Genomic DNA, 20,133 nt, shown 5'->3' on the forward strand with positions numbered 1-20,133 from the left:
GAATTATTAAATTCGCAAGATGAGTAGGTATGATAGTCTTCCCGTCCTCCCCTTTTATTCAGTCTAGCAAAACAGAACGTAGTGGTCAGCAGAAATGCATTGCCAAATGTGTATTTTGTTGGTGTATCATTAATGGCATGAGGGAAAACTCAAACTTTCCAAAAATGGAAAGGCTTAGTGCTAGAACGTTGACTTACAGCATTTGCATCTTTATACCTGGGCCAATGTCTCACAAACTGATATGGCAGGATTTAAATCCTTGCTTTCTTTGTAGGTGATGCAATAACGTGTGCCAGCTTTTTCGTCATCTGGGTATGTTCATGAAACCTTGTTTTGGTTCAGTGATAGTCTGTGAAAGCTTTCCAGTAAGTCAGAAAGGAGCAAGTTCTGTGATTCAGCATCTTTGTTGTTTCCAATAATTTTATTTATTGTTAGCTACTGCTGTCTTTAATCAACAGATGGAGATGAACTCTTTTCAGGAGCTAGCATGGAGTAAAACCACTGTTATGAAGTCCCTTTGCTTTTCCTTCCTTTCTTCAGATAATGATTGAGGAGAAGTTTGCAGTTTCTAAAGGGCAGTATTCCTTGGGCTACCTTCCTGCCCTTGCCAGTGTTCTCTCCCCGACCTGATTTTCTTCTCCCTTCTGTGTAATCATAGAATCACAGAATTTCTAGGTTGGAAGAGACCTCAAGATCATCGAGTCCAACCTCTGACCTAACACTAACAGTCCCCACTAAACCATATCCCTAAGCTCTACATCTAAACGTCTTTTAAAGACCTCCAGGGATGGTGACTCCACCACTTCCCTGGGCAGCCTGTTCCAATGTCTAACAACCCTTTCAGTAAAGAAGTTCTTCCTAAGATCCAACCTAAAACTCCCCTGGCGCAACTTTAGCCCATTCCCCCTCGTCCTGTCACCAGGCACGTGGGGGAACAGACCAACCCCCACCTCACTACAGCCTCCTTTAAGGAACCTGTAGAGAGCGATAAGGTCGCCCCTGAGCCTCCTTTTCTCCAGGCTGAACAAGCCCAGCTCCCTCAGCTGCTCCTCGTAGGACTTGTTCTCCAGAAAATTTTGTTCTCCCAGACGTTTTGTTGTCCACTGAAGGCTTCCTCACATTGTCCTATGGTCTATCCTATCCCGGACAGAATCATAAGCACTTCAGTTTTGACCCTATTGACTAGTCTCTTCCTGAGCTGACCCTCCAGAGCAGTTTTTATTTTATGATGTTTGTTTGTTTTGTTTTGTTTGTTTGTTTTTTTCTACTTTTTTTTTCTTTTCTTTTCTTTTTTTTTTTTTTTTCTAGAAAGATTACTTTCTGTGGAACCTTTTTTCCTGCCAACAGAGAAAAGTACGTGAAATGAGATACAACAGATACATATTTAGGTCTTAGGTGAAATGTATTTGACATATAGAGACAGAGCCCATACTGGTAAATTTGTGTTGATAATGTGCATATTGTGACTAAAATAATTAAATTAGTGAATCATTTATAATCCTATTCCATGAGTCCTATTCCCTGAGTTCTTCTGTACTTCTCTCATGGCTGTAGATAAATTTGAATGAGGATGTAACTAAACGACTGATTACTATACCAAGTATTATTTTTTTCTTGAGAAGAGTGATTTGCAAATGGGTGTGCCAGAGAGAGAACTTGTCTCATTATTGTATAACTATCCCGTGACTTTGCTTAAAGTTATTTATGTAGGGAATATTGCATTATATACAATAGCAATCACTTCATTTTAGGTTTAAAGCATGTAGCATATCCAAGTCACTGTGACCTTTGTAGGTGTGCCAAGCCTATAAAATATTGCATAAATAAGTTTATAGTAAAAATGCCATAGAATTAAGTAAACAGGAAAAGATTATCTGCATTAAAAGAAGAGTGCAGATACAGCTTGCTCGGGCATTTAGTGCTCACATGAACTCTATGTTAAATGTCTCTGTACTAAAGATGGTATCAAATTTCCTTGGTACAGAAGCTATACCCTGTTACCAAGTGCACAATCTTTTTATTTCTCTTGCTGCATATTAATGTTACTTATCTTGTACTAAAAGTGGATAGGAAACCTTGTTTTCTGAGATTTCTCATGTGAAATTATCCAAGCATTTTCATACTATAACATTTTCACTTTAACTCTTGCATGCTTTCTTACAAAATGTAACCACGCTGTAGTGTGTGGAGAAACTCTCTTATGTGCATAAACTGTTTGCAGTAAGACTTTACACATGCCATGTGAATCCCTGCTGCCTTTGGAAATGCTCTAAGGGAGAAGCATTTCTAACTCTAATAATATATTAGGATTATAGATTAAAAGCATGAGGGAAGTAGCTTTCTGCAGTGTAATCTAACAAGTGTGCTAAGAATCAACTTCTGGCAAGAAGACTCCCAATTTGCCCTCTCTCCCTGAAGTTGACCTGGTGGATGAAATACTAGATGTGTGTATGATTCTAGGCATGCCTTCTCCAAAGATCAACATTTGTACACACTTTAGTCACCTTTTATACGCAGTGCTATTGACATTAACCAGAGAGGCCAGTCTGACAGCGCTGTACTTTAACACCAGCTAAAGAGTTGCTCTGCTCTACTTGCATGTTTTATCTAAAAAGACTCAACACTGAAATCACACAGCGTAATTGTTTTTAGTCTATAAGAGTTGTCTTCCACATACAATATCCTGTTGGATAACTGAGTGTCCGTATTGAACACGTTCAATAGCTAATTCAATTACCTATATATATATTTAATACTTCTGGAGACACTATGTTGACCTCTGTAATTTTTCAATACATAACATTTGAATCTGTTCGTTTGCACAACTATAAAGCACCATTAATGTGACTTTTGTAATTAGGGTCACATGGTATCAAACAAGTGTAAGTTTGAGCAGAACTGAAGCCACCAGCCATTTAAAACAGAATTGTTCAAATGAAGCTTGGTGAGAGAGAAGAAACTAGTTAGATATGCCCATGAAATATGAATATGAGCCAGCAGTGTGCCCTGGCAGCCAGGAGGGCCAACCATATCCTGGGGTGTATCAAGCAGAGCATTGCTAGTTGGTCAAGGGAAGCGATTGTCCCACTCTACTCTGCAGTGGTGTGGCCTCACCTTGAGTACTGTGTGCAGTTCTGGGCACCACAGTACAAAAAGGATGTGAAACTATTAGAGAGTGTCCAGAGAAGGGCACAAAAAATGGTCAAGGGCCTAGAGGGGAGGATGTATGAGGAGCAGCTGAGGTCACTCGGCCTGTTCAGCCTGGAGAAGAGGCTGAGGGGTGCCCTCATCACAGGCTACAGCTTCCTCACAAGGGGGAGCAGAGGGGCAGGCACTAATCTGTTCTCTTTAGTGACCAGCGATAAGACCTGAGGGAATGGTGTCAAGCTGCGACAGGAGAGGTTCAGGCTGGATATCAGGAAGAGGCTCTTCACTGATGTCCTGGTTTCAGTTAGAATAGAGTTGATTTTCTTCCTAATAGCTGGTGGAATGCTGTGTTTTGGCTTGGGATGAGAAGAGTGCTGATAACACCCCGATGTTTTAATTGTTGCAGAGCAGTGCTTATACCAAGCCAAGGACATCTCAGCCTTTTGCTCTGTCCTGCCAACAGGCAGGCTGGGGGTGCAATAAGAGCTGGGAGGGGACAGACCCAGGACAGCTGACCCAAACTAGCCAAAGGAGTATTCCATACCATCTGACGTCATGCTAAACAATATATAGGAGTGGCTAGCCGGGGGAGGGGGCCGGACTGCTCGGGGTTAGGCTGGGCATCAGTCAGCGGGTGGTGAGCAATTGCATTGTGCATCACTTGTTTGTACATATTATTATTAGTAGTACTATTATCATAATTGTATTATGATTATGATTATTATTTTCCTGTCTTATTAAACTGTATTTATCTCAACTCACAGGCTTCACTTTCCATTTCTCTCCCCTGTCCCAGAGAGGGAGGGGGAGGGTGAGTGAACGGCTGCGTGGTGTTTAGCTGCCGGCCGGGTTAAACCACGACAACTGAGAGGGTTGTCATGCACTGGAACAGGCTCCTGGGGGGCATAGTCAGAGTACCAAGCCTGTTGGAGTTTAAGAAGCATTTGGCCTGTGCTGTTAATCATGTGTTCTGAATTTTTGGGTAGACCTGTGTGGTATTGGAGTTGGACTCAGTTATCCTTATGGGTCCCTTCCAATTTGGGATATTGTATGATACTGTTTTTCAAATCAAAAAGATGCTCCTGTTTTTGTAAGAAATGGAGTTGCACAATTGCTCAGGTGCCTGGTCTTGTTTCCATTACAGCGCATGTCTGGATGACTTCTAAAGTTGAATGAGGCTGATGGTGAGTTAGGCCTTGTCAGTGTGAAGTTTATGTTGTACAAAGAACATTTTTTGACTGATTCATGCAGCACTTTGGATACTGTATCTTTATTGACATGGTGTGGGGTTTACTTCTGATTACATAGTGTAGCAAAATCTGAATGTTATAGTAACTACTCCAGCATATAATTGTATTTTGCTACTAATGGAGAACCTCTCATTTGGGATACATTGTTCCAGCCTCATCTGCAAGGGGTATCCTGCAACTTTGCCCATTCTTTTCAGTTCTGCAGGAGGTCACATTCACATTTTGCTGCTGTGGTTGCACTTGAAGAAACATAACACTAGAGCACAAAGATTAAATCAAATGAAAATGATGGTATAAATAACATTAATTTAAATAATATATATGCAATTATATGTATATACAATTCTCTTTGCTTTTGGTTATGTTTTTTTTTTTTAATATTCATCTCTTATAATTGATATTATATTTATCTGATAATTACAAATATTTTCAAAATATTTTATGTTTTTTTTTTTTTTTTTCCTAATTGAAATGGTGAAAATCATTATGTTGAAATCATAATGGTGAAATCATTATCTTAATCAGAAGATCACATAATGAATCCAAGAAATATATTGTTATCCTACATGGTCCTTGTGATCAACTGAGGTTTAGAATAAAAAACTAATGATGTTTAGAATAAGAAATGATGGACATTCTTACTGGCAGTATCAAGAAAGTTAATCATTTCAATACATATCCCAGAACTGTCTTGCAGAATCTCACATTAACATAGTAAAGACTGCAACACTATTAATTTTTTTTTTTTTTTACTTAGGATATGTATTTCTTTTAATCTAGGGGAATCCACTTAATTCTAGAATATTTTATGCAGGGGTGGAAATATATCTCTATCATAGTTCTGCACTGATATCAGTGAACATGACTGATAGCCACCCTGGGACTGCCAGTAAAGAAAAACTAAGAGAACTAAGGTACCTTCTTCCCCTGACTGTGGTCCCTACCAAGTCTAGGTGAGAAATTTTTCTATACTGTCTCTTCCTTATCTCAGAAAAGTAAGCCTCATATATTGTTAACATTGGATTTAGCAAAAGGATTAAAGTATTTTAAATGCTACTTTATGTAGTAATCTCAGTAAGATTCTGATTTCAAATATGGCAGCATGGCATCCCACTTGATAATTTTGCTATTCTGTTCCTATGGAGATGGCAAAGCATATAAAGAGGTTTGCTTTTTCAGCACATCCGGTAATTTGTCATACTCCCACTGCATAGGACTCTACTTATGATAAAAACAAAACAAAAAACAGGGAATGAAAATGAACTATTATCCTAAATTTCATAAAACTTGTACTTACTTTCCTGTCAAATCCTTCATCAAAATGTTTTTTTTCATGAGTATGATTTCTTTCTTCTTTTCTGTCAATATCCAAAATTGTGAGACTCCAATATGTGACTTATTTCTTGATTTGAAAGAAAAAGTTCAGGAACATCAGTCTCCCTAACTATATTGTTTTTGTTAGACCTGTTTTCTGGGTTTAAAAACTGTGATAGAAAAAGTCTGAGGTAAGGAATTTCACTATGGATAACAAACTGGAAGAGAAGAAAGCAGAAGGGAACATGATAGAGAACTTATTTCCACGTCTTGCAAAACTGCATGACACTTAATTATGTCTGTTGTGAAAAAGCACCTTTGTAATGAAACTAGTTAGACTGTTGTACACTGGAGAAATTCTGATTAGGAACACAAAGAAACAAGGTATTTTCAAACCACATAGCAGGACAAGAGCAGCAAGTCCACATGACTTGTATTGGATCTATGTGTCTGCAATTGAGTTGGCCATGAAATAGAGAGGTTCTGAGCAGGATGGCTAGCACACATCCTTCACTATGTGAAGCACAGGCAAGCCATTCGTGCAAAAAGCTGAAGTCCACTGCCTGAGTCACAAGAGCTGGTACGTAGCTACTTATGTGTACAAATCCAGGTTTTTATCTGTTTTCCCACATCACTGTGACTATATTACCATGTTACCTATTTCCTTTAAGTTCAGTGACAGAATAATTTCGTATGAAAGAAACTTTAAGGAATCTAATCTAAACTCTAATCTAAACCTTTTTTTTTTTTTTTTTTTTTTTTCAATCTCATGTTTAATCATGAAGAAGAAAAAAAATATTAATCTTCACAGAACTAGCAGAACTAGAGATAACTGAAGTTTATACAGTGGGTAACTTAGAGGAAAAAAAAATCATAAGGCATTTCCTTAGCAAATGGAAAAAGGAAGGACCTTTGAAAAAATATTTTTTTTTTTTTTTTTCCTTTTTTTTTTTTTTTTCACTGAATTCTTATTATAAAAATGGAACTCACATAAATTCATACTGGATGAATTCGTTACTTTTTTTTTTTCTTAATTATCCATAATAGTTAATATTGTTGCATTAAAGAAAAGTGATGAAGCTAGAACTAAATAGTAGGAGATACGAATGTGAATTTTACTCTGTAAAATTAATAAATAATCAATGTGTGCTAACATGAGGTTAGGTTTTAAATTAAAGTAGGCATCCAGATTTGTATAGCTATTGATACATGAACAAATCAGTAAGGGAAATCCCAAACTCCTGTATTTGTAACTAATATAATTGTTAAAATGAAGTGCCCACCTTTTGAAGGTCCTAATGCTAACAATGCTAACCTTGATTGCTGCCAAGCTGACAACTTTTTGTCATTCTGCAGAAATACACTATACTTGAACTGAGAAAACATGCAGTTGTCCCTCCCCCTCCTTATTCCCACAAACTGGAACAGTATTATGTTAACATGAGTTGTGCTGAGCTGAATCCAATCTGGAATTAAGAATGCTCCAAGGCATTTTTAATAAACTGTCATTCATTTGAACTCTAACCTTCTTTAATTTACAGAATCTGGTAATGCAGATGTATACTTTAGCCACGTTAATTTCTTTTTCTTTTACTATCTTGGTGTGAAAGTGATCTTAGTGTGTACTGATGGGACTTGAAGATGTGAAACTGCAGAAGAAGTAGAAAGCGTTCATTTAAAATAGACTCAAAATTAAGAAAGAATTGTAATAGTTTGGTTTGCTGGTTTTCTGCCATTCTGAAATGTAAACAAATTATGGTACTGATTTTATTAAAACCCTTGAGGTGCTGATGTCAAGCTTTCTGAAAGTAAAATGGCTTTTATTTGAAAGTGCAAAGGATAAAAAGAAGCCATTGTCTTGCACAAAAAATAATAATAATAATTAAAAAATAATAAAAAATCCCTACAATTTTATTCAGGGCATAGAGCATTCAATAGCGAAGAACTTTGTATTCATCAAGGCTCTCACAGTAAACTCTTTTAAAACATGAATTCTTATTTGTTCTTAAGCTGATATCTAAAATGACAAGGTTTGTGCCCAGAAGCAGTTAAACTATCAGATACGGTGGGGAAAAATGAGCAGGCTCTCAGGCCGGCTGGGTGAGGAGCAGCCCGACAGGAGGTCGGAGGTGTTCCTGACAGCTGCCCGAAAGGTCTTGCTGCAAGGCAGAGACAGATGCTGCAGAAGGGCACCACCAGCAGGGCCGCCTGGGGACAGCAACACCTGAAGGTCTTGGAGATGCTGTGTGCATCTGGAACATGGTGCTGATCCACAGCAATTAAGCTGAGACGCTTTTCTGTACTTTCGTAGAAATAAACGTCGTAAGGAGGCCTGTGTGTTAATTTAGGTAGAATAGATGCCTTAATTTTGAAGCAAAATGCCTGGATGAGGTAATACAGGTAACAAATATAGTAACCGATACAGTTTATCTTGATCTCTCAGACAACGTTGAGAAAAGTATGTTAATATGTGAAACTGATACATCAACAGGGGACTCGGTTCAATATCTGGACAGTGGAGAAACCAAAACAAGCAGAAAAAACAATTCTGGAGGCATTTTGGAGAGGAAAGGATTCATGGGTGCACATAATTTTGTAGATGCAGTGCAACTAAATTCACTAGAAAGAAGCACTTTGCCATAGGTCAGAACGCTAAAATTTTACCCTTGTAGTACTGGATTCGTCTCTGTTCCTCCAAGTCGTATGAAGAGATAGTAAATCTCTTTATGGGTTTATGGAAGGCAGGTCCTGCTTGATGAACCTGATCTCCTTCTATGACAAAGTGACGTGCTGGGTGGATGTGGGAAAGGCTGTGGATATGGTCTACCTTGACTTCAGCAAGGCTTTTGACACCATTTCCCACAGCATTCTCCTCAAGAAACTGGCTGCTCTTGGCTTGGACTGGTGTACACTTCGTTGGGTTAAAAACTGGCTGGATAGCCGCGCCCAAAGAGTCGTGGTGAATGGAGTCAAGTCCAGTTGGATGCCGGTCACTAGTGGTGTTCCCCAGGGCTCGGTGCTGGGGCCGGTCCTCTTTAATATCTTCATCGATGATCTGGACGAGGGCATTGAGTGCACCCTCAGTAAGTTCGCAGATGACACCAAGTTAGGTGCGTGTGTCAATCTGCTCGAGGGTAGGAAGGCTCTGCAGGAGGATCTGGACAGGCTGCACCGATGGGCTGAGGTCAACTGCATGAAGTTCAACAAGGCCAAGTGCTGGGTCCTGCACCTGGGGCGCAATAACCCCAAGCAGAGCTACAGGCTGGGAGAGGAATGCTTGGAAAGCTGTCTGGCGGAGAAGGGCCTAGGAGTATTGGTGGATAGTTGGCTGAATATGAGCCAGCAGTGTGCTCAGGTGGCCAACAGCATCCTGGCTTGTATAAGAAGCAGTGTGACCAGCAGGGCTAGGGAAGCGATTGTCCCCCTGTACTTGGCTCTGGTGAGGCCACACCTTGAGTACTGTGTTCAGTTTTGGGCCCCTCACTACAAGAAGGACATGGAGGTGCTTGAGCGAGTCCAGAGAAGGGCAACGAAGCTGGTGAGGGGTCTGGAGAACAAGTCCTACGAGGAGTGGCTGAGGGAACTGGGCTTGTTCAGCCTGGAGAAAAGGAGGCTCAGGGGCAACCTTATTGCTCTCTACAGGTACCTTAAAGGAGGCTGTAGCGAGGTGGGGGTTGGTCTGTTCCCCCACGTGCCTGGTGACAGGACAAGGGGGAATGGGCTAAAGTTGCGCCAGGGGAGTTTTAGGTTGGATCTTAGGAAGAACTTCTTTACCGAAAGAAGTTCAGTTTAGGCATTGGAACAGGCTGCCCAGGGAAGTGGTGGAGTCACCATCCCTGGAGGTCTTTAAAAGACGTTTAGATGTAGAGCTTAGGGATATGGTTTAGTGGAGGACTGTTAGTGTTAGGTCAGAGGTTGGACTTGATGATCTTGAGGTCTCTTCCAACCTAGAAATTCTGTGATTCTGTGATTTTGTAAATCAATGTTCACCCTTAATATTATCAAAGAAGAAAATATGTGCTTACATTAAGAATTTGGTTTGTTTTACACTGCCTTTTTTTTTTTCCACCTAGACTTTTATATCTAGATAAAACTACCATCGGTGTTTAATTATCCATTGTGGTATGTGCTATAGCTGTATAATTATATGAAGATGATTGTGTGTACTACATCGACACATATTTTGTTTTCATAATAAAATACCTGTTTAAAGAAAAAATTGAAAAATCATTTTCTTCTACAAATATCTGCCATTTCAATTCTAATCTAGATTTTGGTGAGACAGCAAGCTAAGAAAACACGTCTCAGAAATTGGTTCATATTCAAAAACTGGAGGAAGAACTAGCTGGCAAATACTGTGTTGAAAGTGTAAATGGAAGTATAACTTTCAAGTCTTCATGTGTTAATGATTTGTGGTTTGAAAACGTTTTCATATTTCTATTTTAATTTATTTTTTTTCTTTCAAACTTTGATCTCTTTTCTCTGGTAATGTATGAGTATGTTATTAGTATACATAAACAAATCCACAGCTTTGTTTTTCTGAAGTCTTTAATTTCCTTAAATATTTTAAAATACAGCTGGTGTGATATATCAGAAATTAGGTGAACATTCAGTCAGTCAACAGGTTGAAGAATAAACTCAGCTGAATCTGTAAGAAAAGGAGGGCAGTTGTACTAGAGATATGGAACTGGTACTGTTTTGCCATTTTACACTTGCATCTCCAAGTGTAGACTGACTTGGTGTTTAAAGGCACTGTCTTGAAGCTATATGAATCAATGACTTTGCAGTTTTGAATCCTCACTACTGTTACTCACCTCCGTTACTGTATGCTACCCAAAATTAACTATCAGCCTGGAGCAGCAGATAAGCAATGATAAGTTCAGCAGAAACTGCGTGTTTTAAAAACCACACGGATAACACTATTAGTAGTTGAGACTTATCCTTCTTGGAGACAGTACTGATTTGTGTTCCTGTACTAAAATAGGAAATGAAGTATCAGTTATTATATACTATAAACTGAATATATTTTTAAGAAATTTCTATCTGCTGTTTTTTATTATTCATAGAATCATAGAATATCCTGAGTTGGAAGGGACCCATAAGGATCATCAAGTCCAAATCCTGGCACCACGCAGGTCTGCCCAAAAGTTTAGACCATGTGACTAAGTGCACAGTCCAATCACTTCTTAAATTCAGACAGGCTTGGTGCAGTGACTACTTCCCTGAGGAGCCTGTTCCAGTGTGCAACCACCCTCTCGGTGAAGAACCCCTTCCTGATGTCTAGCCTAAACTTCCCCTGCCTCTGCTTAACACCCTTCCTGTGGGTCCTATCACTGGTGTTTACAGAGAACAGGTCATCTGCCTCTCTGCTCCCCTTCGCAAGGAAGTTGTCAACTGTGATGAGGTCCCCCCTCAGCCTCCTCTTCTCCAGGCTGAACAGGCCCAGTGCCCGCAGCTGCTTCTCATAAGTCTTCCTCTCTAGGCCCTTCACGGTCTTTGTTGCCCTCCTCTGGACACTCTCCAACAGTTTAACATCCTTCTTGTACTGTGGTGCCCAGAACTGCACACAGTACTCGAAGTGAGGCCGCACCAGCGCAGAGCAATCACCTTCCTCGACTGAGTAGCGATGCCGTGCTTGATGCACCCCAGGATACGGTTGGCCCTCCTAGCTGCCAGGGCACACTGCAGGCTCATATTCAACTTGCTGTCAACCACAACCCCCAGATCCCTCTCTGCGGGGCTGCTCTCCAGCATCTCATCACCCAGTCTGTACGTATAGCCAGAGTTGCCCTGTTCCACGTGCAGGACCTGGCACTTGCCTTTGTTAAACTTCATGTGGTTGGTGATCGCCCAGCTCTCCAATCTGTCCAGATCTCTCTGCAAGGCCTTTCCACCCTCATCTGAGTCCACAACTCCTCCAAGTTTGGTGTCGTTGGCAAATTTGCTCAGAACACTTTCTAGTCCTACATCCAAATCATTTATAAAGACATTGAAGAGGACTGGCCCTAAAATGGAGCCTTGAGGGACCCCACTAGTGACCATCCGCCAGCCAGATGTGGCCCCATTAACCACAGGCCTTTGAGCCCTGCCCGTCAGCCAATTGCTCACCCATCATATGATGTTTTTGTTAAGTTGTATGCTGGACATTTTGTCCGGTAGGATCCTATGGGAAACTGTGTCAAAAGCCTTGCTGAAGTCCAAAAAGATCACATCAGCTGGTTTCCCTTGGTCAACTAGATGGGTGATCTTATCATAAAAGGAAATCAAATTTGTTAGGCAGGACCTACCCCTCATGAACCCATGTTGGCTGGCACCAATGACTGCTTTGTCCCCCAGGTGCGCTTCAGTAACTTCAAGGATCATCTTCTCCATGATTTTACCAGGCACTGACGTGAGAATGAAAGGCCTGTAATTGCTAGGGTCTTCTTTCTTACCCTTCTTGAAAACTGGCACATTCGCCATCTTCCAGTCTACTGAGACCTCTCCAGATTCCCAAGATCATTGAAAAATAATTGAGAGAGGTCCCGTGATGACATCAGCCAGCTCTTTAAGCACCCTGGGATGGATCCTATCCGGACCTATGGACTTGTATGGATCCAGATGGAGCAGCAAATCCCGCACACGTTCAGGTTTGGTTCGGAGTTTGTCGTTCCCACCGTCATGGTCCTACAGCTCAGGGCACCCTGGGTCCTGAAGCCCATCATCAGCATTGAAGACAGAGGTGAAGAAGGCATTAAATGCTTTTCCGATGTCATTGTCTGTGAGGAGACCTTCCCCGTCAAGTATCGGACCTATGTTTTTTTTTTTGGTTCTCCTTTTTTCTGTTAACATATCTAAAAAAACCTGTTTTGTTGTCTCCCACAGACATGGCTAGCTTCAACTCTAGTTGGGCTTTGACCCCACAAATTTTCTCCCTATAAACACAAACAGTATCCCTGTATTCCTTCCTCATCACCTGACCCTTCTTCCAGCAGCCATACTTTCTTTTTCCATCTAAGCTCCAATAGAAGATCCCTAGTCAGTCAGGCCAGCCTTCTGCCCCACCTGCCTGCCTTCTGATATTTTGGAATTGCCTGATCTTGTGCTTTTGGGAGGCAGTGCTTAAAGATTGACCCGCACTGATGGACACCAGTGCCTTCAAAGCAGCTTCCCAGGGGACCTCGTTGACTAGTTCTCTGAGCAGCCTGAAGTCTGCTTTCCCCATATCCAGGGCTGAAGTTTTGGTGGCAGTTTTCCTTCTGTCACCATAAATTCTAAACTCAACCACTTCATGGTCACTACGACCGAGATGGCCGCCAATTGCCACGTCTCCCACAAGACCGTTTCTGTTTTCCAGCAACGGATCAAGGAGGGTACCTTACCTAGTTGGCTCCCTTAGCACCTGTGCCAAGAAGTTATCATCTAGGTGCTTTATGAACCTCCCGGACTTGCTCGTGTCAGCAGTGTGGTGATCCCAGATGACGTCTGGCAAGTTGAAATATCCCATAAGGACAAGGGAAGTTGACCTCGAGGCATCTCCTAGTTCTGCAAAGAATAATTCATCGGCATTGTTGTCCTGGCCAGGTGGTCTGTAATAGATTCCCACAACGACATCCCCTTTATTTGTTCATCCCTTAATCCTTACCCAGAGGCACTCAACTTCGCCATCCCCAACTTGAAGTTCCACACAGTCCAGCCCATGCTTCACATACATTGCTATCCCGCCACCTCGCCTACCCTGCCTGTCCCTCCTGAAGAGCCTGTAACCATCTATTGCAGCACACCAGCCACAGGACTCATCCCACCAGGTTTCACTTATGCTGACGATGTAGCTGTGAGACTGGGCCAAGACTTCTAGCTCATCCATTTTATTCCTCATACTGTGTGTGTTTGTGTAGAAGCACTTCAAATGCACTTCCCTACACACAGCACCTTGTGGATCTGACCGAAGGACCTCACCGGCGCACAGTCCCTCTGATTCTAGCGCACCATCCCTTAGCTCATCACCAACGTGCCTGGTTTTATCCTTTTCCCCCTTCAACTCTAGTTTAAACCTCTATCTATCAGCCCTGCCAACTTCTGAGCCAAAATCCTTACCCCTCTCTGAGAGAGGCACATCCCATCTGGTGACAGCAGGCCTGATGTCATGTAGACCTTCCCGCGATTGAAAAACCCGAAGTTCTGTTGGTTGCACCAGTCCCGAAGCCACGTGTTAATGTGGTGAGCCCGCTTGTCAGCATCAGTCTCCCCTATCGGAAGGACAGAGGCAAACACAACCCATGCCCCTGATCCTTTAAGTAGTCGTCCCAAAACCCTGAAGTCCCTTTTGATTGCTCTTGGACTTCTTGTTGCTACCTCATCATTACCAGCCTGAAAGACCAGTTGTGGGTAGTAGCCGGTGGGCCATACCAGGCGCTTGACTTTCTCAGCTAAGTCTCTCACCTGAGCCCCAGGGAGACAACAGTCTTCCCTGTCAGTTGGGTCCAGTTGGCATATCCCTCTGTCCCTTTCAAAAGGGAGTACCCCATGACAGTAACCCTTCTGTCTTTCCTGACAGACAATGTAGCAATGCAGAGGGTAGGTTGCCTTGCCTTAGGTACCCTCCCCAACTGGGACGGGCTTTCATCTACTTCATTGTTCTGACTATGGTGTTGTAGAGCCTAGTACCTGTTACATAAGGGTAGATGGGAAGGTGAGGTGGGCAGGGACAGCGCTCGCCTACCAACCTGAACAGGAACCTGCCTTCATTATTGCTATTATTATTATTATTATTTTCCCATGTTTTTCTCCTTTTTCCAAGTGTGAACTGAGCTTTTTTTTTTTTTTTCTTTTTTCTTTTTTTAATTTCCCTAAAGTATGTTTTCTCTTATACTGTGAAAGTTCAGTAGATATTTTGTCATTTTCCAAAGATATCTAAAACCTTTATCTTTCTTTAGGGTCTGTTTTACTGGAATTTTGCACCTGCACAGGCTGTACTGCATGGGATAGCACTCCTTCATATTTCTTTGTTCACTGTCTGAGCGGAAGGTTTAACATCAGAAGTTTCAATACTATTGACAATCCTGATTCTGCTTTTATGAAATACAAATTGTTAGGCACTGAAGGTTATCAGATGTGTCCTAGTATTCCATTGATCTTTTTACAGTGTTTGTAAAGATGCAGTTGCAGCTTGTGTAGAAGGGATAAGCAATTTGTAAATCATATTCAAACAGGGTGCGTGTTCTGCTCATTATAATCTCTCATTTCGTGGAAGTGATACTATTAATTTTGTGTTGTTGAACTTGTTATATGGGAGGCAAACAAAGCCACGAGTGTTCAGCTTGAAACAAAAATAAGTGGTTTATAGACACTGATTGCATGTTCGTAGATCTTAGATAACAACAACAAACAACAATTAAGCATCGGCTTGGGGGAAAACATCTTACTTTCCCTGTAGACACAGAGATTATATGATCACAGCTGAGTTTTGTTAGACTTTTCAATACACCAGCAGAAATGAACATTTTACAATGACTTGTATAACATGAACAACTGGGTATGTTCCAGTTTTCTTCCTCTCTCCTATTTCTTTTTATTTAGATGTTCTTCCTGAAGTGTTGGCTAATTTATAAAATGTTAATATTTGGGCAAAGGAGGTAAAAAAAAGAAAACACAGGAAATACAGTATTCATTACTTAAATCACTGTACCTTATACAAGTAAATGAAGTCTGTTGTTTATTTGCAGCTCTTCAAGAAGAACTATCATTTGAACATTTGTTACGAGTAGTGGGAAAGCATACTAAAGTGTCCTGTTTACCAGAAACTATTTCTCTCCCATTGGTTCTGTGATTTTTCTGCTTCTAGACAGGTGACATATGTAGTTGTCTCTGCTCTACAGCTTGTTCTTCAAATAATTTAATACAGCATAGCAAACACTTTTTTACTTCTAAATATTGTTTTCTGAAAACAGGAAGTTTTTCTGAATTCCTGCAAGTAATTTACCATAAATTCAGTTATGTTTACCAATGCTAAAGAAACAGTGGGATCACGTGACTTTCCCATATTCCATATTTCAGAGATTCTCATAGTTGTCATGAGGAAAGTAACTTGGTTGCTATTAGAGCAATGACAGACATTTAAAGTTCAGAACCAGGGAATAATTTGGGTTAGAAGGGACCACTGGAGGTGATGCAATCTAAATGTCTTCTCGAAGCAGGGATAACTTCAAAGTATGATCAGATTCTCTAGGTTTCATTCAGTCAAGATTTGGAGAGTCTACAGCTTCCATAGGCAATCTGTTCCAGTGCAGAAGGATGTGCATTTTCTGATGAAAAATATGTGGATGACCATGCTAAGTTTTTATATTAAAGTACATATCTATTATCTGCATGTAAAATTTCTGAAATTACTATTGTGATGGGTTACCAACACCCTGAATTATAAAAATATAAATGGTGCAGAAAATATTTGTAAATTGTGTCTCTGCGTGGCAGTGTTCCAGGTTAAATAAATTTCTGGCAATTTGTATTTGTTCTGGTTTGTATAAATGTTACTTATTACGATGTTATTATTATTATTACTTGTATTTAATTTTGTTAGTTTTTAAAATAGGAATGGATTTGAACAGCCTTTTACTTAAAATAATTCCTGTTGTGTGTGGATTTTTTTTTCTTCTGTATTTACATAGATTTAAGATTTACTCATTAAGCTTACTATAGAGCTTAAAAAGTTCTCCTTCTTTTAGGTAGAAGAACTGATGAATGCATTGGAAAAGACTAGACAAGAATTAGATTCTACCAAAGCTCGTCTTGCCTCAACACAGCAGTCTTTGGCTGAGAAGGAAGCACATCTGGCTAACCTAAGAATAGAGCGGAGAAAACAGCTTGAAGAAATTCTAGAAATGAAGTAAGTGCATTCAGTTTCTCTATTTCTAGATTTTTTTTTTTTTTCTCAGGAGTTTTTTTTTTCCAGCTATTTTTTGTCTATATATAAGGTTTTCCAATAGTTGTAGGACCTAAATTCCTTTTGAAAGGTATAAAGCAAGAGTGTTAATTTTAGAAGTAATTTCATTACTTAACAATTGATATGAGATTTTTTTTTGAAAGCTGTCCTTTGTTACATGCAAGTAAAATACCAGTGCAGTGTAACTTCCATGAAAAACAGAGGATTTAAGTCCCTGTATTTCAGTGACAATTGTGTGTTGGAGTTCCTGTTAGTGTCAAATGCAAAGAGAGATGTTTATAAACTTTGTGAGTGGTGCAAAGTTTATTGAATTTAATGGGTTAAAAACAACAACAGATACAAATACAGATCTGTGTTCACATTATTTCCGTATATGTGTACAGAACTGGCAAAGGAAGATAGACCTGTAATTAAATCTAACTTTCTACACGTGATAAAGGAAAGTATGTGTAATTACAGCATATTAAGGCTCTAAAATGTGTTTAAAAATGGCATTTGCCAGAAAGGGCTGATGCTATTATGACTAGTCTAGGTTGGTAAGTGTATAATTAATGTTCAAGAAATAAAATCCTCAGTTATAATTTCCAAACTACTTTATTGCGAGAGAAAAAGAAAAACAAAACCATTTAAGAAGTATTTAGCTTTAGCTAAGTTGTTATAGTTATCCTTACATTTTAAAGGGAGGTACATAATCATAGAAATAGTGCTATAAAAAATACAAAATGGCAAATGACCACATATGCTTCTACAGTTTTATAAAAGTAGATTTTAATAATGGCTGCTGTGTAACATAGGTGAAGAAACACTGTGATGTAACCATGAGTGTTCCCAGTAAAATTAGAAAAAACTTCTGCTTTTGACTTTAATGAGGTGTATATCTATACAGAAAACTGGAAACACATACGCATTGCAGTATTATGTGATGTATTGAATATTATATGCTTTTTCTTAATATGTAAATACTGATTCACAATTTACAATAACCTAGATGTTCAGAACAACCATTTTTCAAGTAGTCATTTATTTTCTGTGTAATGCATTGGACTGTTTCTTGAGAACAAAACAATACATATTAAATCACATGGCAAAATATTACTGAACAGAGAGCACAAATAATGAGAATAATGACAAATTCACATAATCATTTTTACTTCCTTTTACTTTATTTTAGGATAATTTATTAATTGGCAGCATTGACCATAACTTTTATTTATCATTTTAGTATTTAATACTCGGTGATTACAGTTCTTGGCTGCTAGCTTCCAGTTAAATAGGCATGCAGTGTGTGTTTAAGAACATTCACGATGATTTCCTATGCTTATATTATGTTCAAGTTCCAAACATAACTCTGCGTTCTAGGCCGATCTGGCTGACATTGCCAAGATCCATTTTAATTTACTGGCTGCAATTGGTTGTCAGTTTTATGTAATTTCTTCAGTTGTCATTACATGTCCCTATATAAATTCAGTAATTTAAGGAAGTTTAGAATAAAAGTGGATAGCAGCTTAATGTTATTCATTATCTGGTTTGTCTTTTTGAATGGGGAACTACATAAGTACACTGAAGGAAAGGTAGTTGGATGGAAGGAGATAAACATGAAGTTCCTCCTGTCTTGATGCAAATACGTGAAAACATGAGATTTACTCTAAAGAATTTCTAAGTGTTAAAGTTTGGAGAAAGATTTGCATTTGTATTGTACTTTCTAAATATAAGATTCACCCCCCCCCCCCCCCCCCCCCAAGCCCACCCCCAATGTCTATAAAAATATTACTATTTTAGTCCTGGAGGAAACATTTTTCTTATGGTCATATTTTATTTTTATTTTTTGCACAGTATATGCATAACTCATAATGACATTAATGGAAGTTATGCGTTCATGTTAACAGCAAAATGCACCATGTGTTCAAATCCATCATGTTACCTAATTGTCTTAATAATTTATGCTTGTTCTACCTCCAAGCAAAATAAAATCAATGAGCTTATATCTTAATAACTGATTGTTTCTTTAAAAAAAAATCTGTTGTGTAGTATGTCAAAAGCCATTTTGATGCTTTTAAAAAAAAAGGTTTATCATCAGTAGAAATGTTTTAGTTGGCCTGAAATTAAAAATTGGTTGTTAGAAATATATATATGCAAACTACTCTTTCCAAGATGTTTTTGTTTTCTGAGTGTCTGCAAGAAGGAACAGAGCCTACTGAGAAGTTTTCTAGGAAAGCCTATTCATTTCATAATACAAAGAGCTGGAAGGTAAAAACTTGTAATGTGTTATGAGGTGGGTTTTTTCTTTTATCAGATGTTTCGAAAGTGCCATATTTGTTGAACATGCTTTCATGACCACAGAGCATACAAAATGCTTTCATATAGAGGGTCCTTTCCTGTATGGTGGATCCTTCCAAAACTCTGAAACCCACCCGTAACAAAATTAGATAGCTGTATAGATGGATGAGTATTTTTATATAAAAATACTTACTTACGGAATGTGGATCTCACTATATGGAATAGGTAATCTTTTTATAAATAGTGAAAATTGTTTTCCCTTTGAAAGATAATAAAGTTTGACCTGGAGAGCCAATGGTCATAGAAGGAAGTTTAATACTGCTTCTACATTATATACATTTCATCTTCTGTCTGCAAACACGGATATTAACACATATTAAAATAAAAATCACCAACTTTGTTACAAAAACTTGGGGTTTTCTTGGTTAAAAATCCCTTAAATTCACTTTTGACACTTCAATTAGCAATATGTTTAAATTGAAGATTTAGAAAAAGAAGATATCTTTGTGGTTTTGCATTCATTCAATGATCCTTCAGTAACTTAGTTACATGTGACAAAAAAGGTACACTTAGCAGTAATCTCCAAAGCTTAATCTCCAAATATTTGCAAAAAAAATGAACTTCATGTTTTGTCTTGAAGACCAGTAAATTCTTAATTTATGAGCTCTGACTGTAATTACTGAGCATTTCCTTTAGCAATCAACTTACTACACTGAAGCTTTCAGAGCAACCTGAATGAAATTCTTGCCAAGAGTCTGAAAGGTGGAGCAATCTCCTTGCCTTTGATGAAGTTCATGCTGCCACCTGTGAGTATTGCTAAACCAGTTTTGTTGGAAGCAACTTTGCCCTGAAATTCACTACGAATTTTCAGAAGAAAAATACATATATACATGTATTCCCTATTGTGGAATAAATCAGATTACTTCAAATGCAGCATTAAAGATCTCCTAATAAAATAACCAGCTACTAGTCCTTTAATTCAATAACAAAAATCAAATGTTGCTGTGCTGTCAAAAACAAACAAACAAACAAACAAAAAATAAACAAAAAAAAAACAAACTTTAATTCTTAAATTAGATTTTGCAGTAAATTTTCTTACGGTGTCAGTATAAAATTAAACATTCCTTCCTTTGTTTAAGAATGTTCATCTTCTTTTTTTTTTTCAACTGAAAATAATAAATGAATATTGCTTATCTCTGTTTTTTCTTATGTTTACTTTATTTG

At 39.0% G+C, this 20,133-nt stretch overlaps 1 protein-coding gene across 7 annotated transcripts in view; it reads left to right on the plus strand.

Annotated features, from left to right (window-relative positions):
• The window catches only part of ERC2 (ELKS/RAB6-interacting/CAST family member 2), a 551,904-nt gene that overhangs the window by 297,811 nt on the left and 233,960 nt on the right, over positions 1 to 20,133 (plus strand). For all 7 annotated transcript variants that reach the window (XR_004253689.1, XR_004253691.1, XR_004253692.1 and 4 more), the window contains one exon: positions 16,415 to 16,575. Coding sequence is in view for 1 of the 7 variants with exons in the window: in XM_032193894.1 (XP_032049785.1) it covers positions 16,415 to 16,575 (161 nt within the window). In the remaining 6 variants the exon portion in view is untranslated. The remainder of the gene's footprint in view (positions 1 to 16,414; positions 16,576 to 20,133) is intronic.

The sequence above is a fragment of the Aythya fuligula genome, chromosome 10, assembly GCF_009819795.1.
Source record: "Aythya fuligula isolate bAytFul2 chromosome 10, bAytFul2.pri, whole genome shotgun sequence".
Classification (NCBI taxonomy): Eukaryota; Metazoa; Chordata; class Aves; order Anseriformes; family Anatidae; genus Aythya; species Aythya fuligula.